This window comes from Stylophora pistillata, chromosome 12 (assembly GCF_964205215.1).
Source record: "Stylophora pistillata chromosome 12, jaStyPist1.2, whole genome shotgun sequence".
Taxonomy (NCBI): domain Eukaryota; kingdom Metazoa; phylum Cnidaria; class Anthozoa; order Scleractinia; family Pocilloporidae; genus Stylophora; species Stylophora pistillata.
In genome coordinates, this window is record NC_142530.1 from 2,890,816 (window position 1) to 2,910,185 (window position 19,370).

Below are 19,370 nucleotides of genomic sequence, written 5' to 3' on the forward strand. Positions count from 1 at the left end.
ACCTTCTCAAGTGGTATGTTTCTGGCGTTAATTAGGGTATGTATCTCGCGCCCATCGGATCGCAGCGCCCTCAGAATTTTCTACTATTCAATTTTTTTGTTAACATCTTGTACATTCTAAGAATTTTTTCATTCGATTGTTACGTCAGCAAATTGCACATTCTTTAAATTCTCTGTTTCGTCACGTTAGTAGTTGCCAATTTTTTCCCTTTTTTAGTAACCGTTTTGTTAGCAGGCCGCTTTCTCTTAAAATTCTCTAATTCGAATGTAACGTTAACAGATTGCTCACTCTTAAAGTATTTTCTCTTATATGATTGTCACGTTAGCAGTTCCCGCACTCGTTAGATTCCTTTAAATTGGATTGTTACGTTGGTAGCTCGCTACTCTTTCTCTTTTTATTAGATCGATACGACTCGCGCTTACTTAAAAATCTCCATTATTCGATTGTTATGTTGGGAGCTGGTACACTCCAAAAATTGTCCAGGGGTTTCACTGATAGCAGGTTAATTTTTTGCTATGGGAACATGCCCTCCTAATTTCCCCATTATTCCATTTGCTCGTCTTATTTTACTCCGTATTTTACTCGAACTTTTTGCGCAAGAACATCAATGAGGTGTCTTGTAGACGCTTTGATTTTAAGCGCCAACAGTGTATCTCTTCTCTTCATGGAAGCTGCAAAAGTATGTTAAATGCATTTCCTTTGCTTTTCTTCTTTGGCGGGGGTTCAGAAAAAAGTTGTGATAAGCCTTCTCGGCTGCTATGATTATGGACCCCCAAAAATAAATTTTCCAGTGGAGAGAGGGGGGAGGTAATACTCAAATCACAGTTTTCAGCGCATCAAGGACATAGAAGACAAATCAATTTTGTTTCTTGGAAGTTAGTTGAAATTAGTTTAAAACAATGAAAAATGGGTCAGCAGATAACACTCGAGGAGTCGTTCAACGAAGGAATGAAAATGACACTGGTGAATTCTTGGATTTTCTCTGTAAGACACAATTAGCACTAAGGGTAATTCTGCTGAAAACCAATGTTCCTGTGATTCCAATAAACATAATTATTAAAAACTAGATCATTGGATAATGCAATTCAAGACTTTTTATTGGCTTAGCCATTATGGTATATCAGCCAATATACCATAATCTACAAATATGGTAAGCGTACGTGTCAGCTTAAAATTAAAAGAGAGCTAAAAATTTAATAAAATTTAATAATTTAATTTAACGTTTTTAATAAAATAATTATCCCACTCGCATTTGTTGGATATGAGATGATTATAGCCAACACGGCGCTACGCGCCTCGTTGGCTATCTATCATCTCATATCCAACGCGCGCTCGTGGAATAATTGTTAATTAGACCATCATTGCCACGAGAGTCCTCCCCAATTGATCCGCCATATTTGACAGTCAGTCTGTCATATTTTCTAAGATGTAGAAAATCACTCTTTCCTTCACTACGCTTAGCCACGAGTGATAAGGACTTCGGAGCTGGGACAAAGCTGATCGAAATCTTCTGATTGTTGCGTATATCGTTACACTCCTGGTTAACAAGCCGAACCTAAGACGATGACGTCTGTAATATTAATTTCTGATAGCTTTATCACATCGGTGTTTGTAATAATCAACCATGTCTTTTTTTCATTTTTACACAGACGTGCAATGAACTCCAGGGACTGACTGATTCAAAGTCATACAGTTGCAGGATATGGAATTCAACAGTGAACAGCTTAATTACTTCAAGATCTGCTACATCGTTACCGATGTATTGACAGAGGCTCTACGAGTAACCTTTAAAAGGGAATGGGACCGTCGTTACAAGGCAACATTTGGAGAATGGAAAGATGACCCTAAGAGTGGAAGGGACCTTTGGAAAGGTGAATCCCCCCAAAAGAGGTTAAAATATGCTGATGAGCTCAGCACTATGATGAACGGTAATAGATGCGAATGGAATTGCTCCATGCTTTTCTACGGAATCCTCCACTCTGATTCTATGCAATGTCTCAGTCCAGCCGTCCGGTCGAATGTTAACAAACTGAAAGTGTTTCGCAATGAATTTTTTGTACATAAGACCCATGGCGTACTATCTGACAAAGACTTTAATCGCGTTATTGCCAAATTTTCTGCAGCATTTCGAGCACTTGGTCTTTCCACTTTGCCTATTCAAGAAATACAAGTTCAAAGGAGTTTCCCCTGCCAGGAGCTCAAGGAGGTTTTAAAAAAGGTGGACCTCCTGTCTCAGGAACTCCAGGAAAAAAACCTGAAGCTGCAGGTCCTTGAAGATCAGCTTAACAGCCTTATTCCCAGTTTTTGTTATCTTCCTCCCAGACCTGCACACGAAATCGTAGTTCGCGACTTTGAGGTGGCTGAAATCATCGGAAGTCTCAAGCAGCTCAAAAGCATTAATGCAAATAGATTAACCCATATGTACATGTCAGGTCCTCCCGGATGTGGTAAATCTATAGTGGCCGGACACATAGGAGAACGATTTTTCAACTCAGCCAAAGAGATTTCTCCTAATACTGCATTTGTAATGACCTTAAGTGCGGAAAGCCCGGAAAAATTTTTGATGTCTTATGTTTCGTTCGCTCGCATGGTTAAATGCCCTGAATATGCAATTACAAACACTTTCCTCTCCAAAGATTTATCCATTTCCGAAAAGATAACTACTCTTATGTCATTGATAAGCACAAAGATCACCCATTACTCATCATGGCTGCTGATCGTCGACAACATAACAAGTATGTCACATGTAGAAGTCCATTTCCCAGACCCTGGAAGTGAACAATGGGGAAGAGGCCAGTTACTTATAACAACACAGGATACTAATTGTATCCCCTCACTTCGCTACTTTACTCAGCATTTTTCATTAAGCAGGGGTATGAGCGTGAGCGATGCCCATCTTTTGTTGGCCAAGCTCTCTGGAATCTCGGACCCAAAGATGGAAAAAAAGGTGGCACAAGTATTAGACTTCAACCCTCTAGCCTTAGCCAGTGCTGCCGCCTATGTTAGGCATGTATCAGAAACTAAGGGGGATTCGAATTTTGGCTGGAACGAGTTGCTGAAGAGGCTAGAGCTAGGCCAATTGAATACTACTGTGACAGCTAGTCTAGGCTTTCAAAACGAGTTTGCAAGTTTATCAAGGGTGATTCAATTGGCCATGAAAGATGACAAAATTATCCGTCATACAGTTAGTCTCCTTGCCATGTGTGCCCCACGACCGCTAAATCTAGACGTCGTGATGAATTTCCTTCACAGCTTAAATGAGGAGTGTGGGAGAAAAGAGGATGTTGAGAGAAGGCTTGGAACATGCTCACTATGGTTACTTGTAAAAGGGAAGAATGGCATCAACATTCAGGTGTATCGGATAATCCATGACGTGCTGAAAACAGTTACCTTGAAGAACTTTCTTGAGGAAGAGATATGGGCCGTCTTTTGCGGAGCTGTGAGATCATTCAATCAGTTTATCGAGGATGGTGCAGCCAGCGATGATGAGGTTGTCCCCCACCTTGAGACTGTAATGAAAGCAACTGAAGATCGCTCTTGGCTTCCTCAAGGCGAAACAAAGGTGTTGTCAGATGTTCCAAGTGGATTTCTTACAAAACTCGGTGAAATTTGCCAGAGTCATGGGAAACTGTTGTTAGCCAAAAAGTACCTTCATTTGGCCAAAGAGCTGATTACTGACGACTTTGATCGAGCAAATACGACCCTTTTGATTGCACGTATAAACGCTGACTTGTGTGAATTCAGCAAGGCCCTCTCTCACTATGAAGATGCCTTACCAACCTTTCTGAACAAGCTTGGACCAGAGCATCTAGAAGTTGCAGCCCTTTACTATAGCTTGGGCTCTGTATACCACCAGTTGAATGGTTTGAGTCGGGCAAAAGAATTCTTTCAACAATCCCTGGACATTCGGTTGAAGAAACTTGGCCCTAACCACGTCGAAGTTGCAAGAAGTTATAACAATTTGGGTTCTGTACTTTGTGACTTGAATGATGTGGAACGTGCAAGAGACTACTTTGAACAGGCCCTGTCCATTTACTTGAAAGAATTAAGTCCAACGCATCTTGATGTTGCAACAACATATAGCAATTTAGGTCTCGTATTCCGTGCACAGAATGATTTGGAGGAAGCTGAGGAGTATCTCAAGCGTGCGTTCGAAATACGTTCACAGAACTTAGGACCTAACCATATTTGCGTTGCAACTTCCCTCAATGACCTCGGTGTTGTCTATTGTGAGCAAGGAAAATTACGGAAAGGCAAGGAACTGTATGATCGTGCGGTATCCATCTATCAGGGCGAGCTGGATACCAACCACCATTATGTTGCAACAGCTACCAGCAACTTAGGTTCTGTATTGAACAGTATGGGTGACCTGCAGAAGGCGAAAGAGCACTATGAACGTGCCCTCGAAGGGTTCTTTAAATCTTGGGGACCAGACCATGTTAGTTTTGCGAAGTCTTTGTGTGCAGTTGCCAAGGTTTCCTGTGAAATGGGAGACCTTTCCCAAGCCAAGTCTCTCTATGAGGAGTCCTTGAATATACTGCAGAAAACTGTGGGTCCTGAGAACGCTTATGTGGCAAATGCAATTAGCAGCCTGGCCTTTGTGCTCCGTGAGATTGGCGAATTCGAGAAGGCTAAAGAGCATTATGAACGAGCTCTACACATTTTATCTCAAAAGCGTGGATCTGGACATGTTGAAGTTGCAAGTATTCGCACTAGCTTAGGTCTTGTTCTACTTGACTTGGGTGACCTGCAAGGGGCGGAAATGCAGTACGAACTTGCTCTCGAAATTTATGAGAAAACGCTTGATCCTGAGCATCCTGGTATCGCTAATCTTTACAATAACATGGGCGTTTTATTCCGTACCAGTGGTAATTTCCTTAAATCAAAGAAGTTTCATGAAAAGGCTTTGATCATCCGTCGTAAAAGGCTAGGAGAGAAAAACGTGTGGGTTGCAACTTGCTACAATGACTTGGGCCTTGTACACCATGAACTAGGTGACCTAGCACAAGCCAAACTTCATCATGAGAAAGCACTTTCAATTTACCTTGAAACATTAAGACCAGACCATTTGTACGTTGCACATTCTTCCAGTAACCTAGGAGCTGTGCAAGGCAAGTTGGCGGAATGGAAGAAGGCCAAAGAGAATTATGAACGTGCACTAATTTCGTATCGCAAAACGCTGGGACCCAAACATGAATTTGTCGCTAAATGTTGCAGTGACCTTGCCTGTGCACACGAGAAGCTGGAAGATTATCGTCAAGCCAAGTATTATTTTGAAGAGGCGCTGATCATTGGCAAAAATTTACTGGCGACGAAGCACGTGCCAGAGCATGTTCATACCAAAGAGGAGTTTCCGTAACTTGGTACTTGTAAAGCGTATCCCTTTTCTTATGTTTCCTAAATTTGGCTGAAATTAAGCAGTGCATAGCTTTCCAATATTTTGTTGTTTGGCTCTCCAAAAGTCAAACAGAATCAAATGATACGCCTTGAGATAAAGCTGAGGTGTCCAGGTGTATATTCGGGGGATTAGTAGTTAACTCGGTTTCTTTAATCCTCTGGTACCAGCGCTTGCTGATAGATAATCGAAACGAAAGCTTGAAATAGTGACGACATTGGTGATTTGCACGTCAAATTGGATTACCAGGGGCTGAAAACGAAAACGGATTGCTGTCAAACTGTATACTTGTGCAAGGGCAGAGTGGAATTGGGAAAGCCTATTTTATCAAGAAACTGGCTTTGGATCGGGCTAAACATGACAAAAACTGTTGTTTTTTGATCTCATAAAAAGTATCCAAACACCAAAGCCCCAGAGATGTCCTAAGCGCCTCACTTATTTGCCGAAGAGGAAAAACCATGAAAGACGGCCTTCCACGTTACATCACCCAAAACCTAAACGAAGTTCTCGTGGTTTTTGATGATTTCAATGGGTATCGTTGAGCATGGAACTCAGAAACGTTTGAGATACCCAGAGGGAGTAAACTGAGGAACTGTTGTGTGCTGAATAACAACTCGAATTTCGAAAGCTTACGAGTTGAAAGAATTTCATTACGTGCATACTGAGATAACTGGTTTCAGCAAAGAGGACAGAAAGGCCCTTATGATCAGAATGCCTGGTAGCGAAACACAAGCAAAAGCGTTATGCATTCATCTTCTCTTCTCTTTGCACTTTGTCGAAAAAGAAAATTCCCAGAGGTCTCCTGACTCAAAATCAAAATTGTACATAGCGATCGTTTAGTACGTTTTGGATCATAATGAATGGAAATGTTTTTCTTCTAACTTTCGCAAAGTTGAATAATTCATAGAGACTCTGGCTGAAATAGGAAAGGTGTTATATCACCAACCAATGTGTCCCTGTTTGTGTTATATCACCCACCAATGGTTTAGAGAGTTGTTTTGTCCGGCGCCGAGAAAGCGTCTTCAAGGGTGCATGGTTATTGACCAGTCTATTAAATTTATTGTAAAACGTTGAGAATATTTTATCTCTGTATTGGCGATTATCTAGAGTGATGATGTTCCAATTGATTTGAGAGAGTTCATTATTGAAGTTTTCAGGTGAGAAATTAAGAGTCTCGCACTTTAGGAGAGGTAGATAAAACTCGACTAGTCGGGTGACGTGAAATACAGAACTGAGAAAAATGATCAGTTACATCGGAGACTATGTTGCCGCTTAAACAGAATTGTACGTGGTCATTTGTAAAAATATCAATAAGTGTGGCTGATTTGTTATGTACGCGGGTGGGCTTGTCAATAGTTGGTATGAAATGAAAGCTATATGCGGACATTAAAAATCTTTGGCTAATAGAAGATGACTGCGATTTTAGCAGGTCAATGTTGAAATCTCCCATTATAAAGACGGGCCTATCATGCAGTTATATTTTTCTACAGATTCATCAAAGTATGATCGAAAAGATTCTGGAGAATTGTGTTGTCTATAAAAAAATCCCACAAACAATATTCTTTTTGCGGTCGAGGGTAATTTCAATCCACAAAGCCTGGAATGCCTCACTTGAAATATTTTCTAGCACCATATAGTTTAAAAGTGTCACTAATATACATACCAACACCTCCAGATGCAGTTGGGACGTGCGCAAAGTTATAACCTTTAAGTTGCGGGATATTTTGATCAGGATTAGCATATGAAATTGTGGTTTCCGTAAGTCCCAGAACAGAAAACTGAAAATCTAATTCGTCAAAAATAGGTGTTTGTAGATTGTCAATATTTCGTCTAATGCTGCGTATATTAGTATGAAAGATTGAAAATCCATGTTTAGATTGATCTTTATGTAAGCGTTTTTTGAATTCATTAAAACTAGGAGGTGTATAGTATTTACATCGAATACAGTTATTTGGCTGGTTTATTTGATCGTTCGGATGAGTATTGAGGCTAAACAGATCAATTTCGTGAAAGCTACCTAATTTGTCTAAATAGGTTTTAGTAGGTAGGTTCGAAGGGAGGAGATTATTGAATTGACCATGTGAGCTTGGTATGTCATCGGGGGTTTCAACAAGTTCTGAAGTAGGTGGCTGACCCTATTAAAGTAGGCGGCTGTAACAGGGGGCCATAAGGCCCCTCCCCTGAGGGGGATGGGGGCATGCTCCCCCTTAAAATTCTGGAATCTGGAAGCCCGTAAATGCCACTTCCTGCAATCTAGCATCAATTTTAGTGCGAAATATTGATTGAGTAACCACAGCATTAGCGACAACTGTACAATCAGCATCAACCATAGACTGATACAATACTTCATCGTGGAAATTTTTGATTACATACAGTATAAACAGCAACGAGAATCATTTGCTGATGCATAGCTGGAGTCTGGAAGTATTAACGAAATGAAATAGGAAAACAATGTTTATAAATAATATGGCGGTATATCTTGCTTCGTCGTTGTTTAGTCTATCAATCTATGGTCACCAGCATATTCCAATACTGATTTCCACATGTTACCACTACTTTTAAAAGCTACAAAGCATTGCTCGTTACTTACAAAAATTAACAAATGGTAAACACCACAGCGTACACTATTGAGTTATGGATGCACGCGGGAGGTTGCTATGCACGAAAGAAGCGTAAGAGTCGCTCGAGGCGATAGCCGAGAGCGACTCTAGCTTCTTCACAACATCGGTGCTTTCCAATTCCTTTAGCTTTAGCATTAATGGCTCTTATCGAAGTTGAGTACGCGAAATCAGCGGACTCTCGGTGAGCTTAGGCCAAACCGAGGCTATCGGGTCTAGCCCGCTGTAAAGTACAAGGAAATAGAGAGGGAATGTAGGAGGTAGTTTGACATTTAGATAATATTTGTCTACTTTTGAGAGTTGTTATCCATGGTGAAGCATTGTATAGCTTTTGGGTGTCAAAATCGAAGTTCCAAAGCGAAGTGCAAAGACTTATCATGGCATTTGCTCCCACTGTCAAACAGGAATTTGCTGGCAGAATGGCTCTTGAAACTGCGTCGAGAGAACACTCCGGTAAACAAAAACTCTTACGTGTGTAGTCAGCATTTTGAAGCCAGTTGCTTCATAAAACCACCGGGAGGACAAAGAATTCGTTTAAAGCCAGATTCTCTACCGACAAAGTTTATTTTTATTGTCGAAAAACCAAAGAGGAAAAAGCCCGCTGATTGAGCATCGTTGAACACAAAGAAAACAAAAATAGAGAAATCGCAGCAGCATTCAGTCTCCGAATCGATTAACATTGAACACACGGATTTAAAATCTGGTTCAGATGGTATAGAAACTGATCATCTAGAAAGTGAAGGTTTAGTTCAAACTGGAGATGAAAACTGGGAACATCAACTTAAGTTAAAGGATGACGAAATGTCTTGTTTACTTGAGACATGGCAAACTAAAGAGCGCAAATTGAACAAAAAAATACAAGAGCTGGAAAACTTGAGGAGGAAAGAAGCGCCAGGAAGGAGCTGGAATTACTGATCGTGGAGAAAGCCTTCAGCATCGAAACTGTCAAGGATAATGATAAATTATTACGATTTTACACTGGATTTGAGAACTGAGGTGTTTTCAATGGTTCTTGACTTTCTGGGAAGGGAGACAGCGGCTCACTTGGACTACCAAAACACAGAAGATTTAGGAGAAATCAAGCACAAACATAAACCTGGGCCTAGTTGACCTGGCTTTGACTGTCGAGAATGAATTTTTTCTGGTCCTTTGTCGTTTAAAAGTTGGCTTACTAGAAGAAGACTTATCAGCTAGATTTGGAGTGTGCCAAGGTGTAGTATCCCAAATTGTTATTACCTGGATCAAGTTTATTTTCTTTAGGATTCAAAGAACTTGATGTATTTCCTTCCAGAGAGACTTCAATTACACCTACCTGAATGTTTTCGCAAAAAGTATTCAACAACTACTCTAATAATTGATGCTACAGAGATATATATTGAAAAGCCAAACAATCCAGAGGCTCAACGAGTAACATTTTCTTTATACAAAAATCGCAACACCCTTTTTTCGAATCATTGTTCCTTTCAGATGGACGTCTTGGATCATTCAAAGGTTTGACATTGTTTCTTTCTTCTCTTCTATAAATCTTTTTTGAGAAATCAATTTCATAAACTGACTGAGAGTCAAGCTTCCTCTTTCTCGCTATTCCAACTCTGCAGTCTTGAGGTACGTGTTTCAAATTCCCGTGTGCACTTAAGTCTCACAAATTCTTCAAGTGCATAACAAAGAGCTCCTATATGTTTACAAGAACCACGTGGACCTTTGCCAGCCAGCTGGCAAATGTAATGTTACCTTCATGTCCACCACTATTACACATTGAGAGCTTCACGTTATACTTCAAGTTTTTTTTCATTTCAGGTAAGCAGTCACATCGAATATGTACCTTCTCATCGTCGTCCCGAGCGATTTCCAGTTTTTGGATGTGACCATGTCGAAACAAACCGAAAGCTTTGCTGCTGACATTCTTGTAATCTTTGTTAGATTCATTGTCTTTAGCTTTTCTTTCAGTAAAGTAAGACACGATATTTTGAATATTAAATGAAGGGACATCGTCCTTCGCGTCAACCAATGAAACCCACTGTGCAAATTCAGGGAAATCACAATTGATGGTCGCCGTTTGGTCCTCTGGTTTACTTGCTGCCAATTGTTGCCACTTCTCCGTAAAATTATTCTCCCAACTATTTTTGATATAACTGATGACCCTGCGGCAAGTAAAACAAGTCGATATAAAACTCATGCTTCGAAATTTCCACTAAGCAATGGCAATAATTATAAGTGACAAAAACTAATGCAATCTTATAAATACCTTTGAGATAACTCAGCCTTCGTAGCTTCGGACCGCGCGGTACCATCTTTCGCCGTCCCTTTTGCGGAATGACAACCACTCTTTTAGTCTTTCTTTGGTAAGATTCCGTGGGCAACTACCACTAAGTAACTGTACTTTCTCCTCAGCGGAAAAGAAGGCTGCTTCTGGAAGACTTTTGGCAGAGAGCATAGCTTTTTTTTCACTTTCTCATACAATTGCAACCAAGTCTGATCAATGTAGACCCGATAGCCTCGCTTTGATGTTTGCTCACAGAAATACCGCTGGATCGTTTGGATGGCGTACTCAACTTCGATAAGAGCCATTGAAATCTGCATTAGTGCCTCAAGAATATCATCTTTTAATGTGCTTCTCATCCGTGTTTCAAATTGTATCAATTAGTTTACATACCTGTTTCTGTTTCCGGTCTCTATCTTTTATTAAAATATGCTAAAATACTGCTGCCTCCCGTTCGTTTACAGAAGGGTTCCATCGTCGAAGCACATGGACCGGAACTGGAGAGCGAGTGTGATCGAGGCAAGAATTGATACCTGCCCCTCTCCTCTGTCTGACTACGCAACTGAACCATTTCGCGTTCAATTCCTTAATACAACTGACCTTTCAGAAATATTCCAATTCAGCGACAGAAAAAAATGGACACAACAAATAAAACATTTTCTTTTTATTTCATATTTCATAACTAACAGGTCAGAAACTGTATGACTCAAGAGACTCAAGGGACTCAAAAGAAATTTAATGATAGAAAGTAGGCGGCGATGATTTGGGAAGTAGGCGGCGAAATTCGCCGGTTGCCGGCTTTTATTAAACCCCTTGGAAACAAGCACTGCCTCAGGTTAATCTTCATTACTTTTGACACCAGGCTCATTCTATAAGTGAGGAGTAGACATGACAACTGACGGAAAGAATGATTGATTAGGGTTATGTGACTTGTGCTGCTCGTCCCAGCACCACGCAATAATACATTTTCTGAGCAAAGAACTTGAACATTTCACAGTGAAAGTTTAAAGAACTGTTTGTGGAGTTCCTTGCGTGAATAATTTTGTGGTTTTTGTCAAATTTTGGTTGACATACACGAACTTATAAGCTTTTGCTAAAGCACTAGCTGTGCACGTTCTTTTTACACCATGATATTGTTGACTTTACATTTGCTTTAGACTGTGATGAAGTTTACAGCCTTTATCTTATCACTTTTAAGTTTACTGCCTCTTTGCATTGTTTTATCGTATCATGACTGAAGCCTCTAGATAGTCCTCTAAGGCATTGTGTTGTTGATCATTAAATGCATTATTCAGAAGGCTGAAGACTCTCTCTGCGGGTGCTGAACTTGGTTGAATAAGTAACAACTTCTTCCCTAGACTTGCCCAATGTGGAAGTCTGTCACTGATGGCTGCCCAACATGCAAGTTTCTCTTCCTCATCTTCCATGACAACATCGTCACTTCGTTGACTTGAATTTTGCGTTTTCTGGAAATTGAAGCGCTTGCAGGTTTATTAAGAGTTGCCCCAGCGTCTACGGCAACCTCGATGGGGTCAATGTCTGAATTATTTCCATTTTCGTCGTCTGAAATTTCATCTGATTGCGATGCCATGATAATGACTCTCAGCAAATACCAAGATGGCCGGCGGCAGGCTCTATGTTGCAGCGAATAACCGCCGGATTTAAGCACCCGTTAGATAAATAGCCGCTGTCCAGATTTCGTGGGCGTAATGCAAGTGTTATTTTATTGTCATTTTACTGTATATCCTTAGTTTTAATAAAATCAGTTTTGATAAAACCAGTTTCAATAAAATCCTTCGAAATGAAACGACCTTTTATGGTTTGGATCGGTTTTTTATCAATTTGTTGCTTAAAAGTTGCCAAGGAAGGCAAAAGTTGCCCTAAGTCGCTGGTACTACAAAGAGTTGCTCAAACGCTAAAAGTTGCTCAAAAGTTGCCGTGCACAATCTATTTATTCCTACCATCTTGAATTGCGCCATCTTTCCTGTGACGTCACGGGTGGAACCTTCCGGTACTGGAGGTCAAAAGCGCATGAGATACCTTTGTCTCCTTCACATCCCTTGTTTGCCGGCCTCGTCACGATTGTTTTACTTACAATTTGGTTGAATATATTCAATTTTTTTATAATGGTAAAGCGTTGTGTTGTCCAGTTTTGCAGTAATTCAAACAAACCCGGGCACACAATGCATAAATTTCCAAAAGAACCATGTTTGAAGCGACAAAGGGTTAAATTTGTTTAAGTGAAAAGAGCCAATTTCATCAAGCCGTCCAAACATTCTGTTGTTTGAGGCAGTTATTTTTCACCTGACTGTTTTGAGAAAAGCTAAATGGTGGAAATGGGCCTTAAGAAACTTGCTGATCCCGAATGCTGTACCAACGATTCAGGCTCTACCAGAAACGAATTCTTCTCACAGAAGTAAAAAATAGGTCCGCAATGCGTACATGTAGGGCTTACGAAATTGAGCAGTTCTTTCGTGTCTGGTGTCTCATTGAGTTTCTGTTAGAAGAGCTCATATCTTATAACGGTTAGATAGTTTTCAATATTGTTCCTGTTCATCGATAAAATAAGATAACTGGCATATAATAATCTCAAAATGTTCATTTTCAAGGTGAGGGTTAATGGCCAAACTGTGTTATGGAGGCCTCATTTTGACAACAAAGGTTGCACATGTAACCTGGGGATTTTAGCAACTAAAAAAGGGTCAGCATCATCTCCCATAGTGGCCTAATACGTTTGGTCAAGATTCTGTTTACATAACTAAGTGGAATAGAGTTCTGAAATTTTTTTGGTGGTGTTTTTCAATGCAAGTGATGTGAAATTAACTCAAGGGAAGCATTTCATATAAATATTTTTGGCATTTTGTGTACCAGTACACGAGGACAGAACTTTCCAGAAGGGCCGAAACATTTGGGAAATGAGGAAATCTACACTAGAAGCCATTGGGAGCTTGATTTGGTTTGAATGTACAACTAATTTTGGACAACACATGTAAAGTAACACATAGCTGAGCATAGGTTTCTATCATTCATTAGGGCACAAAGTTCTATATTCAGTTGGTGAGAGAAAAATGCGTACTCTATTGTATTTGGGTTTTGCGGGACTGTATTTTCAATAAAGAACACAGAAAAATTTAGTTGAGGCAGGTGAATATGGAGTTACAAATGGAAGAATCTAGGGAAAAAAGATTGGTGCATAAGAAGATCAGAACACAAACAATATTTTAATGAATCATATGTTAGGTAGTACTCTGAAGTAACATTACATTAAAACTGCTACTAATTTTTAACCCAATAAGATTCACAATTTGACCTTGGAAGTTTCATTTAACAGAAAGTTCAATGGAGGAAGTGTCACCATAATAGATTTCAGGAACAGTAATCAGAGACATGACTTAAACACAACAGAGTCCAACGTACAGGCAAGTGCATGATGGTATCATGATTGAAAGTACCAGAATCTTTCAAGTTTTCTTATTATTGATATTGTTATTTCATGCCAGTTTGTTTCCCAAATTCAAACTTTGTGGAGACGTGAAATGAAAAGGTGAACTTGACATCATCATGTAAATGGTCAACTTGACATGCTATCAAAATTTGTCCTTCAGCTCAAATCTTACTCAGGAATGAAATTTTGTCAGTGTCTGTCAATATACCTAAGAAATTCAAGCTTTTGTTTATTTTGGTCAGCCACTATGTATATCAATCCGCGCAACCTACTTCGTGTAAATCTGATTGGTTTCTTGTGTGATCTACTGTTGCTGAGCCTACCAGTGGTTTACATTTATAATTGAGTAGTTACTTTTGCACTAGTGATACATAAAAAAAAACACCTAGCTGTTTTCAGCCAATCAAGAGTGTAATTTTTCATGTATATCAGTATTGTGATGAATTAACCAAAACCAAACAAGTAACTGAAAAGGAGTTGTCGTCTACCGAGTAAAGGCCTAATACACTTGTATTGTTACCAATTTTAAATATCAATGTTCATCTGAACCATTATGAAGAGAATTTAGAAGACTGCTAACTTACAGGAAGTCAAGAAATGTTAAGGTCTGAATAATTCTAGGTATTACTTGGAAAACAATAATAATCACATTTCAGTTGTAACATTAAACTACTTATAGGCCCCTATAAGCAATGGAATATAAGTATGGTAGAAAATCATTTGTGAAACCCCAAACATCACATCATAGTTAATAGAGGGAGCTCTATTAACTATGATCACATCATTCCACATTTTGTGTTATCCAAAAACTTGTTTCAATACTGGCAAGTAAAATATTTTTAAATACTACATCATAAGCATTAAACTCCAAAAATGATCCTTAAAACCTGATAAGGTATCAGTCCTTTGTTTTTACGAAATTATCACAAAAGCCAATCCTTTACGGGATTGTACAATCGAGATTCCCATACTTACTTTTGACGTTTTGAAATATGCCTCCGTGAATTTTCAACAGTGCAAGGAGAATGCAACTACATACAACTTATTTCACTTTATGGCGCTTCCAGGAGGCTTCAGACAGGTTCAAACTCTTTCAGAGACTCAGTGGTGCAACCTGCACCGACAGATCAAACCGATAGTTGTTGGCTTGGGAGATTGCAATGACTCCTTACAGTGTAGTACAACTCGTACCGAAGATTCAAGCTGATAAATGTTGTCTTTTTAAGAGCGTAAAAGCTCTTGTACAAACCGGATCTGGGTGTGTTGGCTTGTGTAAGGAGAACTAACTCGTCAAACTATCACCTGAAAAAAAATTACTCGAGACCACACTTACAACCAAGATGGCTGACTCAGACTAGTACGCCTTACGACACTAGACTACGTGACATGCGTTTGACTCTCGTGGACAAATGAACGCATGTGATCGTGCCATAATGTAGCTAAACAACCTGTGTAAACCACACAAAAAGCCACCCGTGCAATCAACAGATAGCGAGGATCCGGAAGTGGCCGACCGAACTGAGAAACAACCGAGGAGAAGTGAGCTCTCCAAAAGTAAAAGGATAGAAAGGGAGACAAATAAGAAATTCCTAAAAACCTCTCAAACTGTCAGCCTTTTGACTACTAAGTCAGCTCGCCATTATAGGGTCTCGAATTCATCCCAACACCCATGAAAAACGAACGTAAAACCAAACGAACTCTTGCTAGATTTATTCGCAAGATGAATGCGTCTCCACAACATCTTTCACAGACAAAACAAAGAGCCACATCCGTCTCATATCAAACTGAATGCCACCGGTTCAGCCTTTTGTTGCCCTTTAGAGCTACCCTATGAGATTACTATCCAAGTCATAAAAGAATTTGTAACGCAATAAAATAACGGCTCTCGAAGAGTTAAAAAAAACTTTGCATTAAACCTCACAAAAGCAGCACAACAGCAGTCATCAGTCATCAAAGTGCAACTCGACAGCGGAATTCACTTCAAACCTCTCAAAGCACCGATAGCAAAAAACACGCAGGAAAGGGTTTATGAGATCATTGACCAAGTGTATCGAGGCAAACACACTTCAATGGCATGACTGAGAAATGGCTTCAACAAACTCCCCAATCTGCCTGGATACACAGTCCACCCTTGCTGAAAACAATTTTCATATATTATCCGTTTATCTCTGAAAACTTAACGAAAAAATCACTGAGGACACGCTTGTGAGAGAAAAAAAAACGTGCAATTTGAAGGTGATAATGCAACGCGACTACAAGAGCCATATGGTGAGTCCGTGCCGGTCTGTCTATACCTTTGTTCTTATTCGTTTCAGGTGTGATCATTTGTGAGGTACTGCTGCCTGTACGTGCGATAACCCGTCTCCAGCACTCATATATCGAGGCAGGTTGTTTGAAAACCTGGATGTTTAGTAACTCATCTTGGCTTCAGGCTCTTGTTCCTTTACATTTCGCCACACTTGCCCGATTTCCGTTCAATGTTTTCAACACTGGCTGACAAATTCCATACTCGCATTATTGATAATTTTATATAAAACAACCCCAGAAGCTCATGTTTAGATTTTCAACTTACTTTATTAGGTTTTCATGCCGAATGAAAATAAATCACCCAATGGATTAAATACCAGTCTTTTTCTCGGTATCGCTGTCAACCAGTTTTGTGCTGCCTTCGTGCGGATCGTTCGATGAACCATACGCGGCTTAAGGACGTGGCCCAGACACTCTTAAAGGTTCTGAAGTATTCCCATTGCTGTCATATGAGTTTAAGGCATTCGAGTCCCTCTCTTCTGAAAAAACATCGTCCGAACTATCGCTACTCGCATGCACGAGCTGCCATATCAATTCTACTGAGGAAACCGTGTTGTGCATTGTTTTAGTTCCACCGCTTACGTCACGACCTCTCGCTGTTGTTTTCACCGGAAGTGGAATTTCAATTTAAAATACCGATTTTCTCCCTAAAAGAAGTCGAATTGGGCAAGACGAATTGCAAATTCATGTTCTAAAACACCTTTTACATAGTATAAGAAAAACATGTATTTTTGGGTTCACACGCCCTGTTCGGAAGCGAATCGGAAAATCCAAACAAACACTTTAATTCCAACACGGTAAACTGTAGACTCATGGTAAACGACAACGACCATTAAACAAAAGTGCTACTCGAAAACCTAAAAACTTTTCAACTCCCTCTAAAGAATCGCACACGTCAAAATTAAAAGGTCCTCGTGATTTGCTTACGATATAATTAGCCTACCTAGTCCCAAAGCACGCGCACGCGAGTCGCACGTGCACAAGTTCATTAACGTCTTCTTAACATTCCCCCTCCCCACCCTGGGAGGTAGTCCCAGCGTGTTTCCAACTAAGCAATTAACAGCGGAACCAGTTTGTTAATCGGTCTCATGACAGTCTTGACACCACACGTAACTTTAGCTACAAGGGTGTGGCCATCTCGTCCCGGATACACTTCAACAATCCATCCTAATGGCCAACGTCCTCTTGGGGTATCGGGCTGGATTACAAGGACCACATCCTCAACTTTTAGGTCTGGGCATTCTGAAGTCCACTTTGGTCGACTGTTAGGGGCTGGAACAACTTCCTTGAGCCATCTCCTCCACACTCGTGAAGTAATGTCTTGAACCTTTCGCCATCGTTGACGCGGATGCAAAGTAGTGGTTTCAACGGCCTCAGTAGCGAACTGTCTTCCCATTTGGCCGTGCAAGAAATGATTAGGTGTCAATGGGACATCGTCTCGTGGATCTGAACCCTGATAAGTCAACGGACGGGAATTAAGAAGGGACTCCACCCTTGCGAACACGGTGATTAACTCCTCGTCGTTCACGTCCCGTTCTCCAACAACGGCGTATGTGGCTTTCTTAGCAGCTTTCACCATTATTTCGTGGGTTCCTCCAAAATGTGGGGCAGCTGGTGGTTTGAATCTCCATGTCCCTCCAAGTTCGACTGTTTTGGTCTGAAGATGTTTTCGGTCTAACTGACGGACTAGTTTCTTTAACACGCTCACTGCACCCACGAAATTTGTGCCTCTGTCGCTTGTCACTTCTTTAAGAACTCCACGACGACTGGTAAAACGTGCGAAGGCGTTTCAGAACAGGTCGGTATCCAGTCCACAGGCCATCTCTAAATGCACTGCTCGTGTTTCCAAGCAAGCAAAAAGGCACAGCCACCTTTTCTGTTGTGGTTTTCCGCGTCCTTGAACAGTATAGAAAGGACCTACAAAATCTACGGCTGTTTGGGCGAAGGGTCTGAAGCTGAAATGGAGCCTCATTTGCGGGAGTGGGGCCATAATCTGACAAGCTGGCTTGTTTCGTTCTCTCTTACATTCGTTACATTCACGATCCCGCTGGTGAATCTCCTCGCGTGCGGCGATAATCCAAAATCTCTTACTCAACTGGAAAAGAGTGAAGTTTAGTCCAACAGCATGATTTCCTCTCTCATGATAGTGCTTCACGATAAGTTTCGTCACCCAGTGTCCACGAGGTAGAATGATTGGAAATCTGGTATCACATGGAAGAAAACCTGCGAACTTTAATCGGCCATCACTGCGGATAACTCCCTCGTCGTCAATGCACGGGTTAAGCTTTATCAACTGGCTTTTCTTTGGTATCGGTTTCCCTGAGCTCAAAGCTGTGTACTCGTCACAAAAGGCGTTGCGTTGTGCCAAGCGCACTATTTCTCCTTCAGCATCCTTCAATTCTTCGGGTAACAGTTCCATAGTTTCATTCCTGTTGTCTCTGTTGCGCATGTTTTGTAGTACTCTTCTCACTCTCGCGTGTACTCGAACCAAACGTGTCCAATTGAAAAACCGTTTCGGATCTAGTCTCCACTCTTTTAACGTGCAGCTTTGTTTCGATGCGGTTCCTTTCTGAAGATTACACGTCATAAGGGTTGCATATGCATTCATGTCTTCTTTCCTTTTCGAGTTTCTCATCTCTGGCATTTCACTAGGTCTGTCCGGGACTTTCGTCTTTGACCACTTACTGAAATCATCTGTCAGCCAGTCAGGACCACTCCACCACAAGGAACATTTGGCTAATTCTGAAGGCGTGACCCCTCTTGTACATAAATCGGCTGGATTCTCTTTGGTAGAGGTAGAGACATGCTGCCACTGTGACGGCACAGTGAACATCTGTATTTTACCAATTCGGTTGGTTACGAACGGTCGGAAGTCCTTGCCGTGTCCTCGAATCCACCATAGAACATCTGTACTGTCAGAGTGGAACGTCACGCTTTGCATTGGTACTTCTAAGGCTGTCAGCAACGACTGTGTTAAGCGTAGGCCAAAAAATCCCACCCATGAGTTCCAGTCTGGGTACTGTCATCGGGTTCAGTAGTGCAACTTTGCTCTTTGCTGCTATCAGGCGACTGGTTACAGTATCATTATCGTGTCCACAGCGGATATAGACTGCTGCACCATAAGCTTGTTGAGAGGCATCGACAAAAGTCACAATGTGCCTTGACTTGACGGGCTCTGACTTCGCAGACACCGAGGCATCGTCACCTCGTGCATACTTTTCAATTGCTCGAACCAAGTCTCGATTTTGTTGGCTATTTCATCTTGAACTTCGTCGTCCCAGGCTTAACCTCGCATCCACAATTCCTGGAGTAGAATCTTTGCCACAATAACGTACGGGCATACGA

The 19,370-nt window shown here is 40.9% G+C and overlaps 3 protein-coding genes and 1 pseudogene across 6 annotated transcripts in view; 2 read left to right on the plus strand and 2 right to left on the minus strand.

Annotated features, from left to right (window-relative positions):
* LOC111345928 (uncharacterized) overlaps positions 1–7,337 on the plus strand; it is a 30,476-nt gene extending 23,139 nt beyond the window's left edge. For all 4 annotated transcript variants that reach the window (XM_022953213.2, XM_022953211.2, XM_022953212.2 and 1 more), the window contains one exon: positions 1,650–7,337. In XM_022953213.2, coding sequence (XP_022808948.1) covers positions 1,703–5,359 — 3,657 coding nt within the window. In that variant the 5' untranslated portion in view covers positions 1,650–1,702 and the 3' untranslated portion in view covers positions 5,360–7,337. The remainder of the gene's footprint in view (positions 1–1,649) is intronic.
* Positions 7,338–8,322: 985 nt separating this feature from the next.
* On the plus strand, positions 8,323–9,953 carry LOC148718400 (uncharacterized; annotated as a pseudogene).
* Positions 9,954–17,073: 7,120 nt separating this feature from the next.
* LOC148718401 (uncharacterized) lies at positions 17,074–17,604 on the minus strand. The gene has a single exon (XM_088741542.1). It carries the CDS (start codon positions 17,602–17,604, stop codon positions 17,074–17,076), a length of 531 nt encoding a protein of 176 aa, XP_088597668.1.
* Positions 17,605–17,814: 210 nt separating this feature from the next.
* Positions 17,815–18,966, minus strand: LOC111345923 (uncharacterized). Its single transcript, XM_022953207.1, has one exon. It carries the CDS (start codon positions 18,964–18,966, stop codon positions 17,815–17,817), a length of 1,152 nt encoding a protein of 383 aa, XP_022808942.1.
* Between the last annotated feature and the right edge of the window lie 404 nt (positions 18,967–19,370).